At 38.4% G+C, this 19,930-nt stretch overlaps 1 protein-coding gene across 3 annotated transcripts in view; it reads left to right on the top strand.

The window, feature by feature from the left end:
- The window catches only part of LOC117993235 (uncharacterized), a 190,995-nt gene that overhangs the window by 66,311 nt on the left and 104,754 nt on the right, over positions 1–19,930 (top strand). The window contains exon 1 of one of the 3 annotated variants that reach the window (XM_069506507.1): positions 13,352–13,922. The exons of 1 other annotated variant lie outside the window; for it this stretch is intronic. In XM_069506507.1, the coding sequence (XP_069362608.1) occupies positions 13,898–13,922 (25 nt within the window). In that variant the 5' untranslated portion in view covers positions 13,352–13,897. Of the gene's footprint in view, positions 1–13,351; positions 13,923–19,930 lie in introns of those variants that run through there. One more of the 3 variants, XM_069506509.1, reaches the window with a different exon arrangement.

Genomic DNA, 19,930 nt, shown 5'->3' with positions numbered 1-19,930 from the left:
GGCTTCGGCCGTGACTAGTTACCACCCTACCGGCAAAGCCGTGCCGCCAAGCGATTTAGCGTTCCGGTACGATGCCGTGTAGAAACCAAAGGGGTATGGGTTTAATAAAAACTGCCATACCCCTTCCAGGTTAGCCCGCTATCATCTTAGATTGCATCATCACTTACCACCAGGTGAGATTGCAGTCAGGGGCTAACTTGTATCTGAATAAAAAAATAAAAAAACCTATCGCCCCGGCTTATTACTAAACACAGGTCTCCTCTCAAAACTAGATGGGTTTTGTTTATAGTCTTCCATAGTTCCTACTACGATTACTTTGCAACTTCTGATACTTAGCTTGGTGTTATGAAACCTAGTTACACAAACAGCGTTTAACCTAGATCCAGCTAACCACTATCAGTCTAAACAAGCCGCTGCACTTAGGTATACAAGTTCCTATCTAGGCCGATTAAGTTTCTGATACTTAACACGGTACATAGAAAATTGAACTTATGTAGGTATCCCCAAGTGGTGATAGCCTAGTGGTTAAGAGGTCACCATGCTATTGCCTATTCGGTAGGTCCAGGGTGCGATCCCAGGCACACAACTCGTATACCTTATCGGAGTAATGTGCGATTTAAGAAATTGTGGCAACATGACATGAAAAACCGGTCAAGTGCGTGTTTGATTCGTCTACAAAGGGTTCCGTACCACCGTACAAGAAATAACACTGTTAAAATTTTTACTTTTCGTAGCGGTCATTTTGATTTTTTTATTATTTGCTGTTATAGCGGCAATAAAAATACACATTCTGTGAAAATTTAAACTCTCTGCTTATTACGGTTTACGAGATATAGTCCGCTGACAGACAGACTCACGGACGGGCGGACGGATGGACGGACAGCGGACCTTAGTAATAGGGTCCCGTTCGCACCCTTCGGGCACGGACCATTAAAATAAATTGACCTACAGTACATTTAATTTCTTCTTTCGTTCTTCTAAGTACATCACGTATAGTCCGCGACAAGTCGAGATGGCGATCGGTGTATGAGGCAGGGGGACGCCCCGCACAGCCCCCGCTGACCCGGTGTGGGATAGTGTGGGTGACGTGCGGGTGTGCGGGGCGTCCCCCTGCCTCATACCCCGATTGCAATCTCGACCTGTCGCGGACTATACCTACGTAATATTACGAAGAATTGAAATAAATTCATGTATAAAACAGGCCTAAATACAGCCATAACAATATATCGTTTCGTGGAATCGTGCTACCCTTAAAATGGTTTCCTAGCCCTAAAAAGCTTGTAATAAAAACGCAAGGACGCGGTCCTACTAATTTTAAGAGGGTTATTCCCTTCCACGTTGCTATAGAAATGGCATACTGGATGAGACGGTCCGAAAATATATCTTTTTTGTAGACAAGTTAGTGCCAACAATGTGATTACTGATATAAGCTATGACTTAAACTTAGCTCAATACCAGATCTGGGTCAATCAATTTTGAAATTCCTAAATTGACCTAGTTGCAATCTAAACCTAATCCTGCGACTCAGGTGGAAGTGGGTGCGTCCTGCGGTGTGGCCAGCGCGAGCGTGTAGAGCAAACTTTTAATATTTACAAGAAATTGTAAGGAAGACGTGCGGACGTGCCCTAATCGAGAGCGGGTGCCGAGCGGCATAAAAATAATGTACCTATAGCATCGCGCCCGCTGCCCGCCCCGCAGGACGCGCCCGCTCCCTTCTGGGCCGCAGGCTACTCTACAGTACAGTACTTCGTAGTCGGTTAATCTACGCTCTACTACGCTCAAGTCAATCTAAGATCCTGCCACATCTAGCAGCTCTAGCAACAAAGCATGTCTTTCATTCTTATGCCACTCATGCCCTGTCGCCTTTTCATTCCTCTTCCCTTATTAGACCCGTCATATCGCCTAGCTTTTATTTTTTAGTCCACAGTCACGTATCGTTTTATGAGGGAAATAGGTTTATTGAGTGGGGTTTTGTTACGCCTTATGGTTTGATATTATACGAGTAGTTGGGGCTGACTAATCCATACTAATGTCACAGAAAAATAAAGCTATATAAAATAGGGATTCCTTGGTGCGTATTAACGCAACGTACACACGTTATACGCAGGGTATCATCATCATCATCATGTTCACCATAACCGGCCCACTACTGAGCACAGGTCTCCTATTACAATGAGAAGGTGTTGGCTATCACGCTGGCCAAGTGTAGGTTGGCAGACTTCACCTTTGAGAACATTATGGAGAACTCTCAAGCACGATATTTTCTTCACCGTTAAAGCAAGTGATATTTAATTGCTTAAAACCCTCAAAACTCCGAAAAGTTAGAGGTGCGTGACCGGGATCGAACCCCCGACTCCTCGAACAGGAAGCGGACGTCTTAACCACTAGGCTATTGCCGCTTACCACCAGGCTATACTAAATGAAAAAGAATTCGGCTATTGGCATTTCCACCAACGCCGCGCGTGACTTAATAATGTCGTGTGACGTAATCGATTCGCTTCAGAATAATCGAGAAATCCTCAGTTAAATCGATGTCTCGCGTCGAAACGTGCTACGAATGTAATCGGATAGGCCGCACAGACGAATCGCTCGTATAAACTTAATGCTGTCCTAAACTGAGAAAATTGCCAAAGTGTTTACCTACCCGTCTTCTTTATTTTGCTGACATTTATTTTATACTTACGATAACGAGCGCTAAGCCTAAATATACCTGCCTTATTAAGAGATAAATTTTCGTTCCGTTTGCCATGGAAACCCTGGGACCATGGAGTCTTCGCCATCTACAGCCTATTGACTATCATTATGATCAACGCATTGCCGGGTCACTACAGAGAACAGCACCATAGCAGCTTCGCCATTCAACAACCCTATACAAAGTCAGTCAATGGACACTAAATTAAATTAAACCATCGGACACGTCCCTCAACGCGAACTTTGGTACAAGCGACATAATCCCGAAGGATGGAATTTGTCCTGCACGAACTTCGGGAACCTGTGTTGACTTACGAACAAAACTTGTAAGATTTCCTCGCGTGAAAACTTCCCGGAAATTCTAGTATAACTTAGTATTAAATGAAAGTGATAGGTGTTACCTCAGAAAACAGGACGGAACATTGTTTGTGAGTTTATATTACGAGATGTGTTTTCGAGGCGAAGCTTCTTTTCTTTACGGTCGTTTGGATGTTTGGAATGGGAAACAAAAATATGGTAAGTGATATCATGTATCACGGACGATCTACTGGAAGCAGATCTCTACTTTACACAAAAAAGCTAGACTTGCTATTGCCGACCTGCTTTTGAAGCTACTTGATTTATCACCATTTTGGGGCTAATTAGGGAGCAGTGAGCGTCATGCGAGCTACTCGGAAGTAAACGTTAGAGATGAGACATTATATCAACACTGTCAACATGTAGACCATTTGACACATAGTGTCAATTTTCGGCAAGGAATCGGCACAAAAAATAACCGACATTTGGTATGGCCCTCCTTATCTAGTGTACTTGTATAAGTCCATATCTGTGACTGAAAGTCATAAAGCTCGCCCCAAATTAAAAGCACCGGTCATTCAGCAATTTGAACAAAAGCGTGGACAAAATAGAACAGCCATTTTATACAACAATAAAATCTCGGGCAGTTCACGTCATATTACAAAATTGTAATCTACATCAGCACGCCATCGAAATTAAGTCATAACTAGCGACCACTCGCGGCTTTGTTCCCGTTGGAGTTTTGAAAAATCCAGCCCTATTCCTTGTCTACACTGTAAAAGGACCTACAACTACGCGTTTTGCTATGTGGAGGTAGCGAGCGCAGCCAAGCACCTCAAACCCGAATAACAGCGTGAAGGAGAGACTAGCCGAAGGATACAACCTCAGCCAGCCTATTTGGAAGTCGCTCAACCGCCTTGGTTGTGCAATGAGAAACCTGGAAACTATTAAGCAAAATATTGTTTAATACACTTACTACGAGAAGGAATCGCTTACCATTTTCTTTAGGTAATTCTTTCATCGCTCCCTAGATGACGCTATACAGGTATTGCCTCGCGGCAAATCACGCGCATGCCCCATATGTCAAGGAGCGCCTATTTTCAAAAAGGCAGTCAGAAAATCGACACGCTAACATCCGTACGCGCGCAGGCTACCTATGGCCTTGTTTGGTACCAGCACGAAAGTCTAAAAACGCTCTCACGCATCCCTAAAGTTGATTCAAGGAGTCCTGGAGAATTGCATAAGAGCAGGTCAGTGATTTCTTCCTGTAGATATCTGTTTTAGGCATTATTTTGTTGTTTTTTCTAGGTTTTTTGTTGCATATACCATCGCCGCTAATTCCATACTATTGCAGTAATAATTATTATAATTAATATCGCACACGCATCAAGGATCAGGGACTATTTACACGTTGCTGATCCACGCCTCAGAGCAGGAGTGGGGAAGTCTAGGGTAAACCTAACGAAGTGGGGTTTGACACGGAGTGCATCTGCTGTCCTCCGAGACAGACTATTGCGCACATGACTGGTCCTACGTGCTCGGCAACCTGCACGAACGAGGAGCTAGATGAGGCTACCGACCGAGCTATCGCGGTTGCGGCTTTTTGGGTTGCCCGTATTTGAGGTGACCGTTGACTCCAGAAGAAGAAGAAAAGGACCTCTGTGCAAAATTTCAGGCTTCCAGGTCCAAGGTTTTAAGACTGGGCGTTGATAAGTCAGTCCGTATTTTTGGATTGCGTAGATCTAGAAGCTAGACGTGACGTAGAAGCTTTTAAAGCTCAAAGAGACTGCGACGTGATTCGCTAACTCAGTGACCAACACTGATTGGTAGCCACCGAGCTCATTTGATATTGGTTGGTCCTACATTGTTGCTTCACTGATTGACATTAAAATATTTTTTCGTAGAAAACCTTGATACCTCTACGTGTTCCTGAGAAGTGTTGGATAAAGAAACGTAGACTCACGAGGCAGTGAAATGCGACTTCGTAACCCAAATGTGTCAAAACCACCTTTAACGACATGCCACTAAATAGGTAGTCACCCTCAAACTATTATTATAATATTTTAATGTGCTCGTGAGTCGTGACCCAATAAAATCATAAATTAGGGTGGTTTGAATATAACCTTTCGTAACTACCTATTATTAATTATTTACATGGGAAATTACGTATCGTCAAGTCACCTATTAACTAAAACCATTAAAAATTCAGACCTACAGCCTACAGTATAGACAACAGACATGAAGTTCAAATAACATGACGTATATAATTCGTGGTCCGAGATGAATAAGAGAGAAGATATACAACGCTCGAGAGTGGAAGAGATAGCACTCTGTAAATGTGATCCAAATGTCGTTGTTTTGAGTCTCCATGTTATAAATAAAAGGATAACTAACTGATCTATCAACGCACAGCTTAAACTACTAGACTGATCGGGCTGAAATTTGGTATTATGATATTAGTAATAGCTATTATTTATATTATTTATGTTATTGGTAATAGCTATTATGATATCAAATGATACGATAGCAAAAAAACTTTTCAGAGACCCCCACTTTTTTGGATATAACATCTGTCATACTGATTTTATTCGTATAAGTTGTAGTCTATGTCACACGGACCATAATAACGAAGCGATTGGCACCAATCATCCATCAAAATCGGCTCAGTAGTTTAGGCGCTACGGTGGAACAAACATACATACATACATGAACTGCTAAAATCAAAATCCTTTCTTTTTACTTTGTATTTGCCTTGGGTAAAAATAAACCTGTAGCTGCCGATTTCCCAAAAAATTTCCTTTGATCAAACCCAATACTCTACATTTGGCCAATCTTTTTCTAAAAAGAAATCCGTTTATAAAGAAAATATATAAAGTAACTGTAGTCGATAGTCTTTCTTTATTCAATAACTATTTACGATTTGACACGTATAAAAACGGTCCTAAAATAAAATCGAGGCATTTCAGTAATCCCAAAAAAAAAAGACGCGTAGGTTGACGTTAAAATTTCCTTTGAGATAAAATAATAGAGGCTTTTAATATAAAATCAGATAAGCTTCATATCATTACTCGATAAAAATCTGATAAAATATGAAGACAGGAGTAATAGGTACATCATGTATTTTTTAAGAGAAGTTCCCAAGTGCGCTCCTTAGCGCTTTCTATACAAACCTACCTACTCTCTCTCTCTAAGTGAATCTCATTTGAATATTCACCAACCAAACTTAATGAAATGTAGGCAAGTTCTAGAAAGAAATATCTGTATCTGTGGTGTCCGAATTTCTACAAAAATTTATAATTTTAATAAAATTACACAGACTCATTAAACATACAAATCTTTGAGCCGGTGTAACTTAGAAACTAGGCTTTTAAGAAAATTGGACAAAACTCATATACAGATTCTACGTGTCTACAAAATTACTTTGACTCTGATTTTTTTAAATAAAGGTATAGACCAGCGCTTGTCTGCAATCAGAACTGGTGGCAAGTGATGATGCAGCCTAAGATGGAGCGCGCTAGCCTAGAAGATGTCTATTCACTCTTGACTTGAATGATGATTGATGAAATGACTAAGTAATTTATTAACGAAATGAAGTAGTCGGGTATACTCCGACGAGCAAGTGAGTTATTTATACAATGAATATCACTCACATTGGAGTACTTAGTTAGCTAAGTAAAAGTTGCAGCATGAAATGGTCCGTCATGACTAGCAGCTTAAAACATATTTTCTGGGCACTTTCTGTTGTAATTGAATAAAGAAACTGTCCTAAACCCTTGTTACCTTTAACGACTTGTAGTCATCCATCAAAAGGCAATTTGATTATGATTTTATTGAACTTGCGCTCCTGGGTCCCGTCGCCTAGTTATTACAGCTAAATTATACATATCTCACACCCGGCTTTACTCACGTGTTTCGTTGACGTTAGCCCGACTAGTTTCGAACCCTTCCGCGGGTTGATTACGTATCTTGCGACAGGCTTGCGACAGGCGTAAATCTCGCGATCATTGCTGTCAAACGTCCAGCTAGAGAGAGACAGCAATAGCCACAAAGCAAAATAAGAAGAAGAAGAAAAGAAAAAGAGAGACAGCAAATGAACTGTCGCAATTGCTACTGCTGTCGCTACTGCAACGTTTTACGTAATCACCCCACGGTGTCCTTTTTCAAAGGGACTCCGGAAGGCTCTTTTTAAACGCTAAAACAGCTACATTGTCGAAATAATAGTAGAAGTAACCGATAAATCAATGCAATCCCCACGACATGGCATTGACTCCGAGTGGCAAACTTACGCAATGTTCGTTGACCTCTAGCGTCACTCAAATGTTTTATTTGCAATATTTCGTGAAATGTTACAAAATATAGGATATTTATTTTCGCGTTTTTTTGTGGTGTCATATCAGTAATCATCTGTAATATCACCTGTCTTCGTTTTTGCTAGCGTTCTGGTGATACCCTGTATAATATAAGGAACTTTTCCAGACTCCTAAAATGGATTCAATTTACGCTTTCGAAGGAAAATTGAAAATTCGTCGATACCTAAATTCGTTTTGAAAGTAAAGATTTAATAATGTAATCTGCCAACTCAATCACAAAAATAATTGTCTCTAATAGACTTTTCGACGATTTAGGTATTAAGGAATTAATTTGAAAGGGTTTTGTGAATTGGGATATTGTGTTAAAGAGATTTAGATTATCTTGTTTAAACTAGATTGGTTTTGATTTTCTTTTGGGCTATTTATTTTAAAGTCAATAAGTACTTGAATAAATAAAATAAATAAATTTAATTTCAATAAGTCATCATCAATAATAGGCCTGCATGAGCACGGGTGTCCTCTCAGAATGAGAAGGATTCAGGCCATATGCACTATGCTGGTGAAGTACAGATAAGCTGACTTCACATACCTTTTGAGAACGTTATGGAGAACTCGTGCATGCACAATGTTTTCGTTCGCCATTAAAGTAAGTGATATTTAATTATCAATTATCATCAATTATTATTTGGTTAAATTCATATCCGGTGTTGGTTATAATGACAAAATTATCAAGATATCAATTAAGATATCTAAATATATAAAAGGAAAAGGTGAATGACTGGCTGACTGATCTATCAACGCACAGCTCAAACTACTAGACGGATCAGGCTGACATTTGGCATGTTGATAGCTATTATGACGTAGGCATCCGCTAAGAAAGGATTTTTGAAAATTAAACCCCTAAGGGGGTGAAATAGGGGTTTGAAATCTGTGTAGTCCACGCGGACGAAGTCTCGAACATAAGCTAGTTCATAATATGACTATTCTAATACGGCTTTTTAGTGAAGCTCGGACAAAATTTATTATTCCTGAAGTAACTTTTTATTTTTCCTGAGGCACTAAAGTTATAAATCCTTTTAAGTATGCATGTGCCACTCAAAACTAGAATAAGGTGTGTCGAGGGAAATCTTAATATTAGCCCTCATGCCGCATTAAGAGGCCTTATTAAGCTCAAGGAACTTTCAAACAGTAAGCGACAAGAGAGGAAGGAGGATTAGGGTATTTCTAATATTAGGTACTGGTTTACCTGGAATTTTTTTTCGCGTGAATTTCGTTAAATGAGTAGTTTTGTAATTGTAATACTACTAAGACAAATCCTCAATAGCTCAACGGTTATAGGAGCGGACTGAAATCAAAAAGGTCGCCGGTTTAAGCTCCACCCGTTGCCCTATTGTCTTACGTACTCCTAACACAAGCTGTTGGAGGAAAGGGGGAATATTAGTTAAAGTTTATTTAAAAAAAAACTGTTAACTCATAATTTGCTTCTATGAGCTCTTATTCGATAAGGATAAAGCTTTTTATAATTTTTAAATCTAAATTTAAAATATATATTTTTGTATTTGTATAGTTTGAGAGCAGTAGATACTTAATATCTAGTAGTTGTCGACTTCGTTTCTATCTCTCCAGTAGATTTCATGTGATGCATAATCATAATCATTTATTTTGCCAGATTAGGGTACATGCAACATAATATTATTATTTACTAGCTGATGCCCGCGACTTCGTCCGCGTGGATTTAAGTTTTCCAAAATCCCGTGGGAAGTCGTTAATTTTCCGGGATAAAAAGTAGCCTATGTGCTAATCCAGGGTATAGTCTATCTCCATTCCAAATTTCAGCCAAATGCGTCCAGTAGTTTTTGCGTGAAGGAGTAACAAACATACACACACACAGACACACACACACACACACATACACACTTTCGCCTTTATAATATTAAGTCGGGATATAGGTCTTAGTAAATAAAATCGTCCACATATCCATAACATGCAGAGTATGAAAGTCTGAATATAATATGCTCTCAAACTATTTATGATTCTACAGAAAAGAATAAGAGATTTTCCAACCGCTCGCTGTTTGCCGTTGGCCTTACAACTAGATGTTTGCGACAACTTTGCAAATATACTTGAAATGACGAAGGCTAATGAAGGTATAAAAACTTTGTTTCGAAACCTTACTTAGGTTTATACTAAGTAAATTCGTGCTGGATAGCTTTATTAGTATCAAAGTACGAAAGTTCGGACCTTCAGGTTATTTACAAATTAAGTCTGAATTAATAATCGCTCGAACTTTCATTATGCCGTTTATAATTTTTATATTCTAAGGGTTATTGCGTAATAATATTGCATTCTTTCTTATTTGTTTTAAGTGTTTTGGGTAAACGCATGGGTACTTGGTACTTATTAAACCTTAGAACTGAAGAACCTGTAAACTGCCATACGGCATACCTTTTCAGAGTTAGTCCGCTTCCATCTTAGACTCCTACAATGGCATTTAAAAAAAAATTCTACCCGAGCGACGCTTGGGCAGTTCAGATATCTACTACTTACTATCATTTTAATTACTACGTTAGATGTCAATTTAAGGTCACCGAGGTCAGGACTCAGGGCCCTTGAAACAGGTACTTAGTCATAACTGCTCATAATATACTTTTACAGTGAAAACAGGTCACGCTAAAATTAGGTTAAAATCGTTAGTTTAATAATTTATTTACACTTTAATTGGTTTTGAATAACTGGGAGAGATATTTGAAAAATGTTTTGAATTATAGATAGGTAGGTACAGGTTTCTTTTTTTCATAGACATGCATGATGCTTTTCATTATATAGTCATTATCATTATCATCATCATTCTCAACGGATAGACTTACACTGCTTGATATTAATATAATTCGGGAAGTGAAGTACAAGATTAAAGGTCCCAGAGGTCTAAGTACTCAAAATAGTAAGTCGTAGTAAATTCTCAACGAAACGTAACAAGGTACGCTTCTCTTTTCCAGGTTAGGTTAAAAGCAAGACCTGATTCTAAAATGTATTTAAATTTCAACTGAAACTTATAATTTTTAGGGTTCCCTACGTCATAATAAAAGAACGGATCACTTTGCTGTCCGTCTGTATTTCTGTCTGTTTATCTGTGTGTCAAGACTTTTTCTAAAAGAGGTGTCAAGTAGAAATTTACACTGAACTAGCTTATATAATTTTCTGAGATCCAAGCTATCTATATATCAAAAGTCAAAATTAGTTAAACGGATGATTCGTATTTATAATCCATTCTAATATTATAGATACGAAAGTGTGTCTGTCTGTCTGCTAGCCTTTCACGGCTCAACAGTTTAACCGATTTTGACGAAATGTGGTACAGAGATAGCTTGCATCCCGGGGAAGGACATAGGCTACTTTTTATTCCGGAAAATCAAAGAGTACCCACGGGATTTTCAAAATCTAAATCCACGCAAACGAAGTCGCGGGCATCGTCTATTATTTGTTAATTTAATTTGGACATTAGCCGTATTAGAATTTAATTTGGACGTTTAATTGCTGTAATTAAAATTTCAGTTAAACTTTATAAAAAGTTACAGCTCTTTGAAGCGTATTTTTATACAAAAAGTCCCACTTACTTTCCATTGTAACAATGATTCGGAAAAGCGTTGACTATCCGTTCCGTACCTCAAAATGGTAAAAGGAAAGTCTGTCTGTCTATCGTGTTTGTCAAAAAACCTATAGGGTACTTCCTACCTACAATCATGAAATTTGGCAGGTAGGTAGGTCTTTATAGCACACGTAAGGGGCAAATCCAAAACCTGTGAATTTGTGGTTACATCACACAAAAAAATGTGTTCATAAACAAATAATTAGTTTTCAACTTTCGAAGTAAGAATACTATAAGAAGTGGGGTATCATGTGAAAGGACTTTACCTGTACATTCTAAAACAGATTTTAATTTATTTTTATGCATAATAGTTTTTGATTTAGCGTACAAAATGTCGAAAAAATACGACTGTAGTACGAAACCCTCGATGTCGGCCTCGCACTTGGCCAGTTTTTAATTAAAACACAGCTTTTTTATTAATTTTATATTTATAGGACATACTAAGGTAGTAAAAAATGGTGTCTGCTATCTTAAATATACCTTTTTTCAGCTCTTTCATAAAATAAAATAAAGTCTTGACTCACTCACTGACTGACTCATCAAGTCTAGCCCAAACCCTTGAACCCAGTAACCTGAAATTTAACACCGAGATTCCCTTTAATGACGTCAAGAATAAGGCTGTTTTTTTTTTTCGAAAATCCCGCGGGAGCGAAGCTGCTGGCGGTCGCTAGTACACATATAAAGATAATACAATCCAAATCAATATAAATAAAACTGTAACGTTATGCAAATAAACCTTTTTTTACAATAACGCGCACTGGTGTTTCAAGCTCACGTTCCCTTACCACTTCTGTACTTATTCTGATATCTGTGGTCTAAACTCTAGCGGATGATTGCACTGCTATATAAAGTATGTTCCATATTTGTTTGGTACATTTTAGATGCGCTTGCGCGTGAAATGGACAAGGAGAGAGAAATAGGGGTAAAATAAATTAATTAAAAAAAATTTGTACGGACAATCCAGAGGAGGTAAGGCAGATATCATCCTCCCTTTTAGTTAAATTGATATAATAGACTACTTATAAGTTTAGATGTACAAAACCTATTTTGATGAAAATTTATTTTCTTAAAACCATGACTGTTTTAAGGGAATTTCATAAAAATTGTAGAGTTCTTGTCTTATTATCATAAATAAACCGGGGAAAACTCGGAGCAGACACATGTTTACCTTATCGTACACATTGTGCATAATTATCCTTAAACATATATCCATACATGCCAATTTTATCCTTAACCAGTCAAGATAAACTCTAAAATCGCTTCCAAATTTTCATACTTCGCTTCTGAAAACCACGCGAGAATTTCTACACAAACAAAATTAAACCTAATTCCGTGTACTTAAGATTCCAAATCGTATGTACACACGCTTGTCACGGGCATGCTATATCTACATCGAAGCGTGGCGTACGAAGATCCATCTGGAAGCGGGAAATATTGTTATGCCATTACAGTTCTTAAGTTTGCGCGATAAGAGCTATTTGTATATCAATTCGTGGGTTCTAGGTGCAGTGTACATACGTATCAGGTAGTCCCGCGGATAAATATCTCAAGAGCCAGGCTGCGCGGTACGTGCTTACCTAGCTTCACTGCAGACGTAGGGAAACGTCCACAGGGAGCGTTTTGAAAATAGAACGCCGGTTGTTGACAGTTTAAATGTTTTCTTTTTTTTTGTTCCTCTACAGTTGCTTTACAGCGAATTTTTCGCAGTTTTCATGGTTTTATTTTTCGAACACCCTGTAGACGATTTTTCAAAAGCGTTGCTTTTGAAATTCAGAAAAAGAAGACGTTAGTAATTGGAAAATGTAAAAATCTATTTTTCTTGAATTGGGTATATAGGTAATTCATGTTATTTTGCGAAGAAATGTTTTCTTCCCGAGAACCAAAAAAGAAACAGATAGTGAAAAATCACACTTTTAAAACGTCTTAAATACCTCGGACTCCATTGTGGTAGAATGACAGCGACAATGTCTTGATTGCAAGCACCTCAGATTGGTTGACGGTCGCTTACTATTTATTGGCTACAATGCATTGTTGCAACAAGAATACTACTAATTCAGCCAATCACAACAATTGCGATTGTAACAATAAATGATGCAATATTTCCGCAATCGACCAGCTGGAAAATAGCGTCGTTTAGCCATTTCTGCGAGAGCGTATCTGCGATTTGTTTACCTTTAGACTTTAGAGTAAACTAACCAAAAATAGATGATAAATAAAACAGAATTTATAATCGGCTAGACGTGAACAATTAACATAGGGCAAGCTAGTAAATGTCAAACAGAAGTGGCATTTGCGATGACAATAAAAACACCTAAAATTGTGTTAGCATCGTAAAAATATCGCATAAACTTTATAGGGGGTAACCGCGGCCTAACAATGTACGCATACGGCAGTCCACAGCGCGCATGCCCGGACCACACTCATTCCGGACTATTTGTTTTGTCGTTACAGTATCAAAAACCTTCGGATTGCTCGCAAAGTAACATCTACCCGATAATTGCAGTGAATTCGTACGCTTCCGGTACCACCTGTCTCTATGATAGAGGCCGATAGAGGCCCGCGCGCGCGTTTGACGTGAATCAATCAACTCAGCTATCTGTCAAGAGTTCGCGCCAATACTTGACGTTTGACCGCGTGTTCGATATTCAAAAGTTCAAGACTCGAGTGTGTACAATTCCCTATCCGATATTTGGTGATTTACTCCTACGAAGTGTGAAAAATGAAAATACATTCTTATTGAGCATAGATTTCCACTTGATTTATCTGCAATACGGTAGAACGACTGCAGAACCAACCGCGTGGAAAATCTTCGCTACGCTATTGGGCGGTTTACATTGTCATATATACGAACTGACTGGTGAGAGTGTGCTTCACATATCGAACTGTGCTATTCAAATTTCGAATAAGTTCCACTGATTAATTCGTCGAACTAAAAGGTCGTTTTCACGTCACGATGAATATCACTTCAACGACGGATGGTAAGCACGAAAATTAATTCCTAAGCCCCTGCATTGTAAAAGAACCTAATTGCTCGAATTCCATGGATTGCTGCGGATTTTATCGCGCATTCAAAACTAACCTTTCGAGCCTAAACGCAAGAATCAAATTTCGCTATCCGAAATCTCGTTTTACGACATTCAATTTTCAACGCTAATATTATAGTTTATGGTTCATTTTTCAATGTGTTGAGGCTTTCAGTTTAAATGTATGAAAGGTTTTAGTGTCACAAATGAATGTAGCGTGTGTTGAAACACGTCTTTTCATGTTTTTAAGTTGGACATTTCTTTTGTCAGGCCAAAGTTTCTCGAGGCTTCTTTATTTTTTTAGGGATAAAGTTTTACTATTTTACTTCCATTATAACGTCGTTATGATAAAACTTCTGAATATGATTTGACAGTTTCATGAAATTGATTTATTATGCAATACTTTTGCTGAACTAGTTTTCAAAATTGTGGTTCCATTTTTAATTTTCTTTGACCTAGTCTTAGTACCTACTTATTTACATTGGTCGATAATGCATTCGGGATATAAGTGACTTTACCTATTTTACACATGCCGTAAGTCCCGCATTTATGCTGAACCGCCGCGCCCCGGGTAGAATTTTCGAAAATACTTCTTTTTTAGTCCTATATTATTTATTCAAGTAAACTGCTGCGAGACTGCAAATAAAAAAAATCACCTCTGCCTGGTGACAGTTTTGCAGCTGTGGTTTGGTTGTGTCACTAGACCCTATCCAATCCCAATCCAATCCATCAGCCTGTTTGCGTCCACTGCTGGACATAGGCCTTTCCAAGAGCGCGCCACCAAACACGGTCCTCAGCCTTCCTCATCCACCCGCTCCCCACCACCTTCTTCAGGTCATCGGTCCAGCGGGCTGGAGGTCGTCCCACACTGCGCTTACCGGTACGCAGTCTCCACTCCAGAACACGTCTGCCCCATCGGCCGTCGGTTTTGCGACAGACATGACCTGCCCATTGCCACTTCAGCTTGCTAATCCTTTGAGACCCTAAGTAGACCCTAAGTATCTACCAATCATGTGAGATTCTGGTGTCCATTCATCTGAACAGACACTGGGACAATGCGCATAGAAATTTTCAGCTTTTATAAAATAACGAAGGTCTGGCCCTGACAGGCTCTTAGTCTATTAAGAAAAGGTTCATATAAAACCCCGTCCCTATCTATTTCGTGATATTGGTAACAAAAAGTTATTGGTAATACAATAAGCGTGACAAGAAGTAGTAACGTAACGTGACATGACGTAACGTAAAGTAACGTAAGTCGTAGCGATGACTCGGAAGTCGGAACATGTTGACCTCGAAAACGGTTGTGTAATAATTCTTCATAATATTTTTGTTACTTCAGATTTTTCATGACTGTGTTAGCTACGCATTTTTACCCGACTATGGAAGAGGTGTGTTTTGATTTTAGCATTCGTGTTTGTTTGTGTGTATGTTCATCTCATCATCATCAGCAACCGATAGACGTCCGTCGTCCACTGCTGGACATAGTCTCTTGTAGCGACTTCCACACACCACGGTCTTGCGTCACCTGAATCCAGCGGCTAAAGCGGCAGCGGATTTAAGGAAATCTAAATATATAAAAGGAAAAGGTGACTGACTGACTGACTGACTGACTGATCTATCAACGCACAGCTCAAACTACTGGACGGATCGTGCTGAAATTTGGCATGCAGATAGCTATTATGACGTAGACGTCCGCTAAGAAAGGATTTTTGAAAATTCAACCCATAACGGGGTAAACCAGGGGTTTGAAATTATCGAATTCCATGCGAACGAAGTCGCGAGCATATGCTAGTAAATTATAAAATCCAAACTTTCACATTTTATAATATTAGTAAGATTACTTCATATTAGGTCACTCTTCATTTGTCTGTACCTAATATCGCAGAAAATGATTCGTCTCATCATATAACTTACTTTATGGCCCCTTTATGACGTATTAAAGCAAAAATGAATCAAATATAACATCTAGACTTTCACATTTTATTAAGTAGTAAGTTTATTTCATATTAGGTCATTTGCCAGTACCTACTTAATATCGCAGAAAATGATGTGGCTCATCATATACCTACATAACTAACTTTATGGCCCCTTCACGTAAGAAGCAAACAACAGGTAAAAGGGAATCAAGTATAACATCCAAACTAACTTTCACATTTTTATAATGTAGTAAGATTATGTATGTATGTATGTATGTATGTATATACTTTATTGCACCACAGAAACACAAATGACAGGTTACAAAAAGAAATCTTAATAAGTAGGTACAAAAAGGCGGTCTTATCGCTAAATAGCGATCTCTTCCAGACAACCTTAACGCTAGGGAAAAAACGAACAAATGGACAATGGGAGGTGGTGTAAAATAAACCTAAATACCAATAGCTAAATAAACTAAACCATATAATAAGAATATAAAATACATATTGTTAATACACTAATACATACAAATAAAGTATAATAGACATACATAAGACTACAATAGATTATTGCATATTACTTAGGTCACTCTTCGTTTGTCCGTATCTAATATCGCAGAAAATGATTCGTTTCATCAGTCATCCTATAACTTACTCTATGGCCCCTTTATGACGTAAGAAGCAAACAAGGGGCAAAAGGGAATCAAATATTTATGGCCAGGAAACGGGCCAACATCAAGTAGAGGAGCTTCCTTTTAGAATTGTGGATAATATTATTTCTCTTTATGTGAGCTCTTAATCTTTGACGCTCCGGGTGTGCCGGCTTATTTAATATTTAGACCTACTACACTAGGTACTTACATAGGTACTTTATCTTATTCGAAGGAGTATGGCCTAGCGTATCCAGAGGCAGATTATCCCTAAGGCAAACTAGGCATGTGCCTAGGGGCGCGAGGTTACGAAGGGGCGCGCGTGATTATGTGTAGTTCCATTACAGGCCTACCTAATTATCCCTACTAAGTAATATTATCTTGGAGTGACCGAAACGGCCTCTTCTTAAATATAGCAAAGTTCACTCATTCACATAAATAGTATAATCACCTACAACCAGCTATGCAATGAGACGATTCCTCGTTCTTTTGAAATTAGTTAGTAATTTTTCTAATATGGCTGTTAGAGGGGCGCCTATGAGGTGCTTGCCTAGGCCGCTCTCGACATTTAATCCGCCTCTGAGCGTATCGAACATAATATGGAGCGGAAACGCGGACGGTCTGAAGCAAGCTGTTTGGTATATCTCTCAGGGATAAAGTCCGGAACGCAGAAATTCGTTGGAGAACGTGTTTATAACGAATTTACATCGTGTTCCTTACAATGGAACTTTCAAAATTGACGTATGTAAATTGTACGATGCATAGACCATACATAGTTTTCACATCGTACGCTTCTTTCAAAAAAATATCGAAATTTCCACCGTAAATGTATACATACTATCGTATGCTCGCGACATGGTCCGCGTGGACTACACAAATAACAAACCCCTACTACGTCACCCCCTTAGGGGCTGAATTTGCAAAAATTCTTTCTTAGTGAATGCCTACGTCATAAAAGCTATGTATCTGCGTGCGAAATTTCAGCCCGATCCCTCCAGTAGTTTGAGCTGTGCGTCGGTAGATCAGTCAGTCAGCTTTTCCTTTTATATATATTTAGATAAAAGGAAAAGCTGGCTGACGTCCTGGTCTCCTGGTCTATCAACACACAGCTCACAGTTAGCTATTGACTTTGACGTGGACATCCGCTAAGAAAGGATTTTTGAAAATTCAATCCCTAAAGGTGTAAAATAGAGGTTTGAAATTTGTGTAGTTCACGTGGATGAAGTCGCGGGAATAAGCTAGTAACACGATATAAAGCTCACATTTCCATCCTTTATGAATCGAGGAGTGTAGTCAGCGACGAGTCTATGTAATATTATGCGAAGATCTATAAACTGCCATACCTGTCAAAGGTTAGCCAATTTCCATCTTAAACTGCATCATCTCTTAAGAATTCAGATGAAAAAGCCACAATTCAAGTTCCTCCTCACAAATAATGTAACAAAACAGGTACGGCGTTGGGATACACAAGAAACAGCCAAAGTCATAAAGATCTACAATCCGCAAACATCTCAAACAAACAATGTGTGCGCGTTTGTAATTTTCCGCAAACTTTGCCCTTTCCAAAGGCTATAAAATATTCACTTTGCAGAAGATTGTCAACTTTGCAATTAGGCGGCATATTTTAATACGTTCCGTTCCCCTTTTATCCTCTTTCCCTTAGTGGTTTGAGAACTGATGGATACATTTGAGGAGGTGCTTGAGCGTTAGACCCACCGTTAGACGAGCTGGGAGTTCAACCTGAAATTTAAAAAATTAACTAAATTCCCTAACAGGTCTATTAGGTATATGTCCACTTGTCCAAGTAACTTACATAAACACGCTGCTGAAGGAGTCCCCCTCTCTGTGACAATATTCGCTGACATATGCTGAACTTATATGTAGGTCAGATCCTGTAATTTTGTGAAAATTTATATATATTTTTAAATATAGTAACTAGTAAGTACTAGCTGATGCCCACGGCTTCATACGCGTGGATATAGTTTTTAGAAATCCCGTGGAACTCTTTGATTTTCCGGTATAAAAAGCCGATGTCACTCTCCAGGTCTTAAACTATACCTATGCAATAAATCACGTCGCATCGATCCGTTGCTCGTTTGCGACGTGATTGAAGGTCAAGCCAATAAAAAAACGAATAAACAAACACATTTTCGCATTTTTAATATGGGTAGTGATTGTAGCCAATTAATTTAATTAGTGTAATTGGGCTTTGTCCGTTTTAATTAAAAAATAATAAGTAAATAGTATCTTCTTTCTTCTACATATATAAAATGAAAAGGTGACTGACTGACTGACTGATATATCAACGCACAGCTCAAACTACTGGACGGATCGGGCTAAATTTGGCATGCAGATAGCTATTATGACGTAGACATCCGCTAAGAAAGGATTTTTGAAAATACCACTCCTAAGGGGGTAAAATAGGGGTATGAAATTCGTGTAGTCCACGCAGACGAAGTCGCGGGAATAAGCTCGTAACCTTATAAACTTTCAGCTAAAGCACCACCACAGAATTTCCCGCAGGCTCTCAAACCATAGGGGAAGCGCTATCCAATCTACTTAAGCCATAGATTAAACGATAAGAAGCGCCTTTTTGGCTAAACTTCCTTCATATATCATAAGAAATTGCCTACATTAAATGGATTTATTGAAAAAATGTGTTATGCTTCAAGTTTTAATGAGATAATGAAAATAAATTGCCGTTAGGGTCAACTACGTTGGAACGTTTATGTCCTTTCTTTTTACAGAAAGTTCAAAAAAGCTTATTAAATAAGTAACACGCTTTTAAACTTATTTTTCTAGAAGATAAAATCAGAATTTTATTTGGTGTCTAGGATAAGAAACGGAATAACCTAAAATACATAATTAGATAACATTGTTTTCTGTCCTTTCTAGGTAAAATACAGGTACAAAAAAATTAAAAAACCGGCCAAGTGCGAGTCAGGCCCGCGCAATGAGGGTTCCATACGACAGTCGTATTTTTTCGACATTTTGCACGATAATTCAAAAACTATGATGCATAAAAATAAATAAAAATCTGTTTTAGAATGTATAGGTGAAGACCTTTCATATGATACCCCATTTGATATAGTTATCTCACTTCAAAAGTTGATAATACTAATTATTAGTTCATGACCACAATTTGATTTTTTTGTGTGATCTAACCCTAAATTCACGGTTTTCAGATTTTTCCCCAAATGTCAGCTATAAGATGTACCTACCTGCCAAATTTCATGATTCTAGGTCAACGGGAAGTACCCTGTAGGTTTCTTGACAGACTGACGGACAGACAGACAGACAGACAGACAGCAAAGTGATCCTATAAGGGTTCCGTTTTTCCTTTTGAGGTACGGAACCCTAAAAAAGAAAGGTGTACTCACTGAGTGTACTACATTATTAT

This window comes from Maniola hyperantus, chromosome 23 (genome assembly GCF_902806685.2).
Source record: "Maniola hyperantus chromosome 23, iAphHyp1.2, whole genome shotgun sequence".
NCBI lineage: Eukaryota > Metazoa > Arthropoda > Insecta > Lepidoptera > Nymphalidae > Maniola > Maniola hyperantus.
Note: the sequence above shows the minus strand (reverse complement) of the source record. Positions and strands in the feature narration are given on the sequence as shown.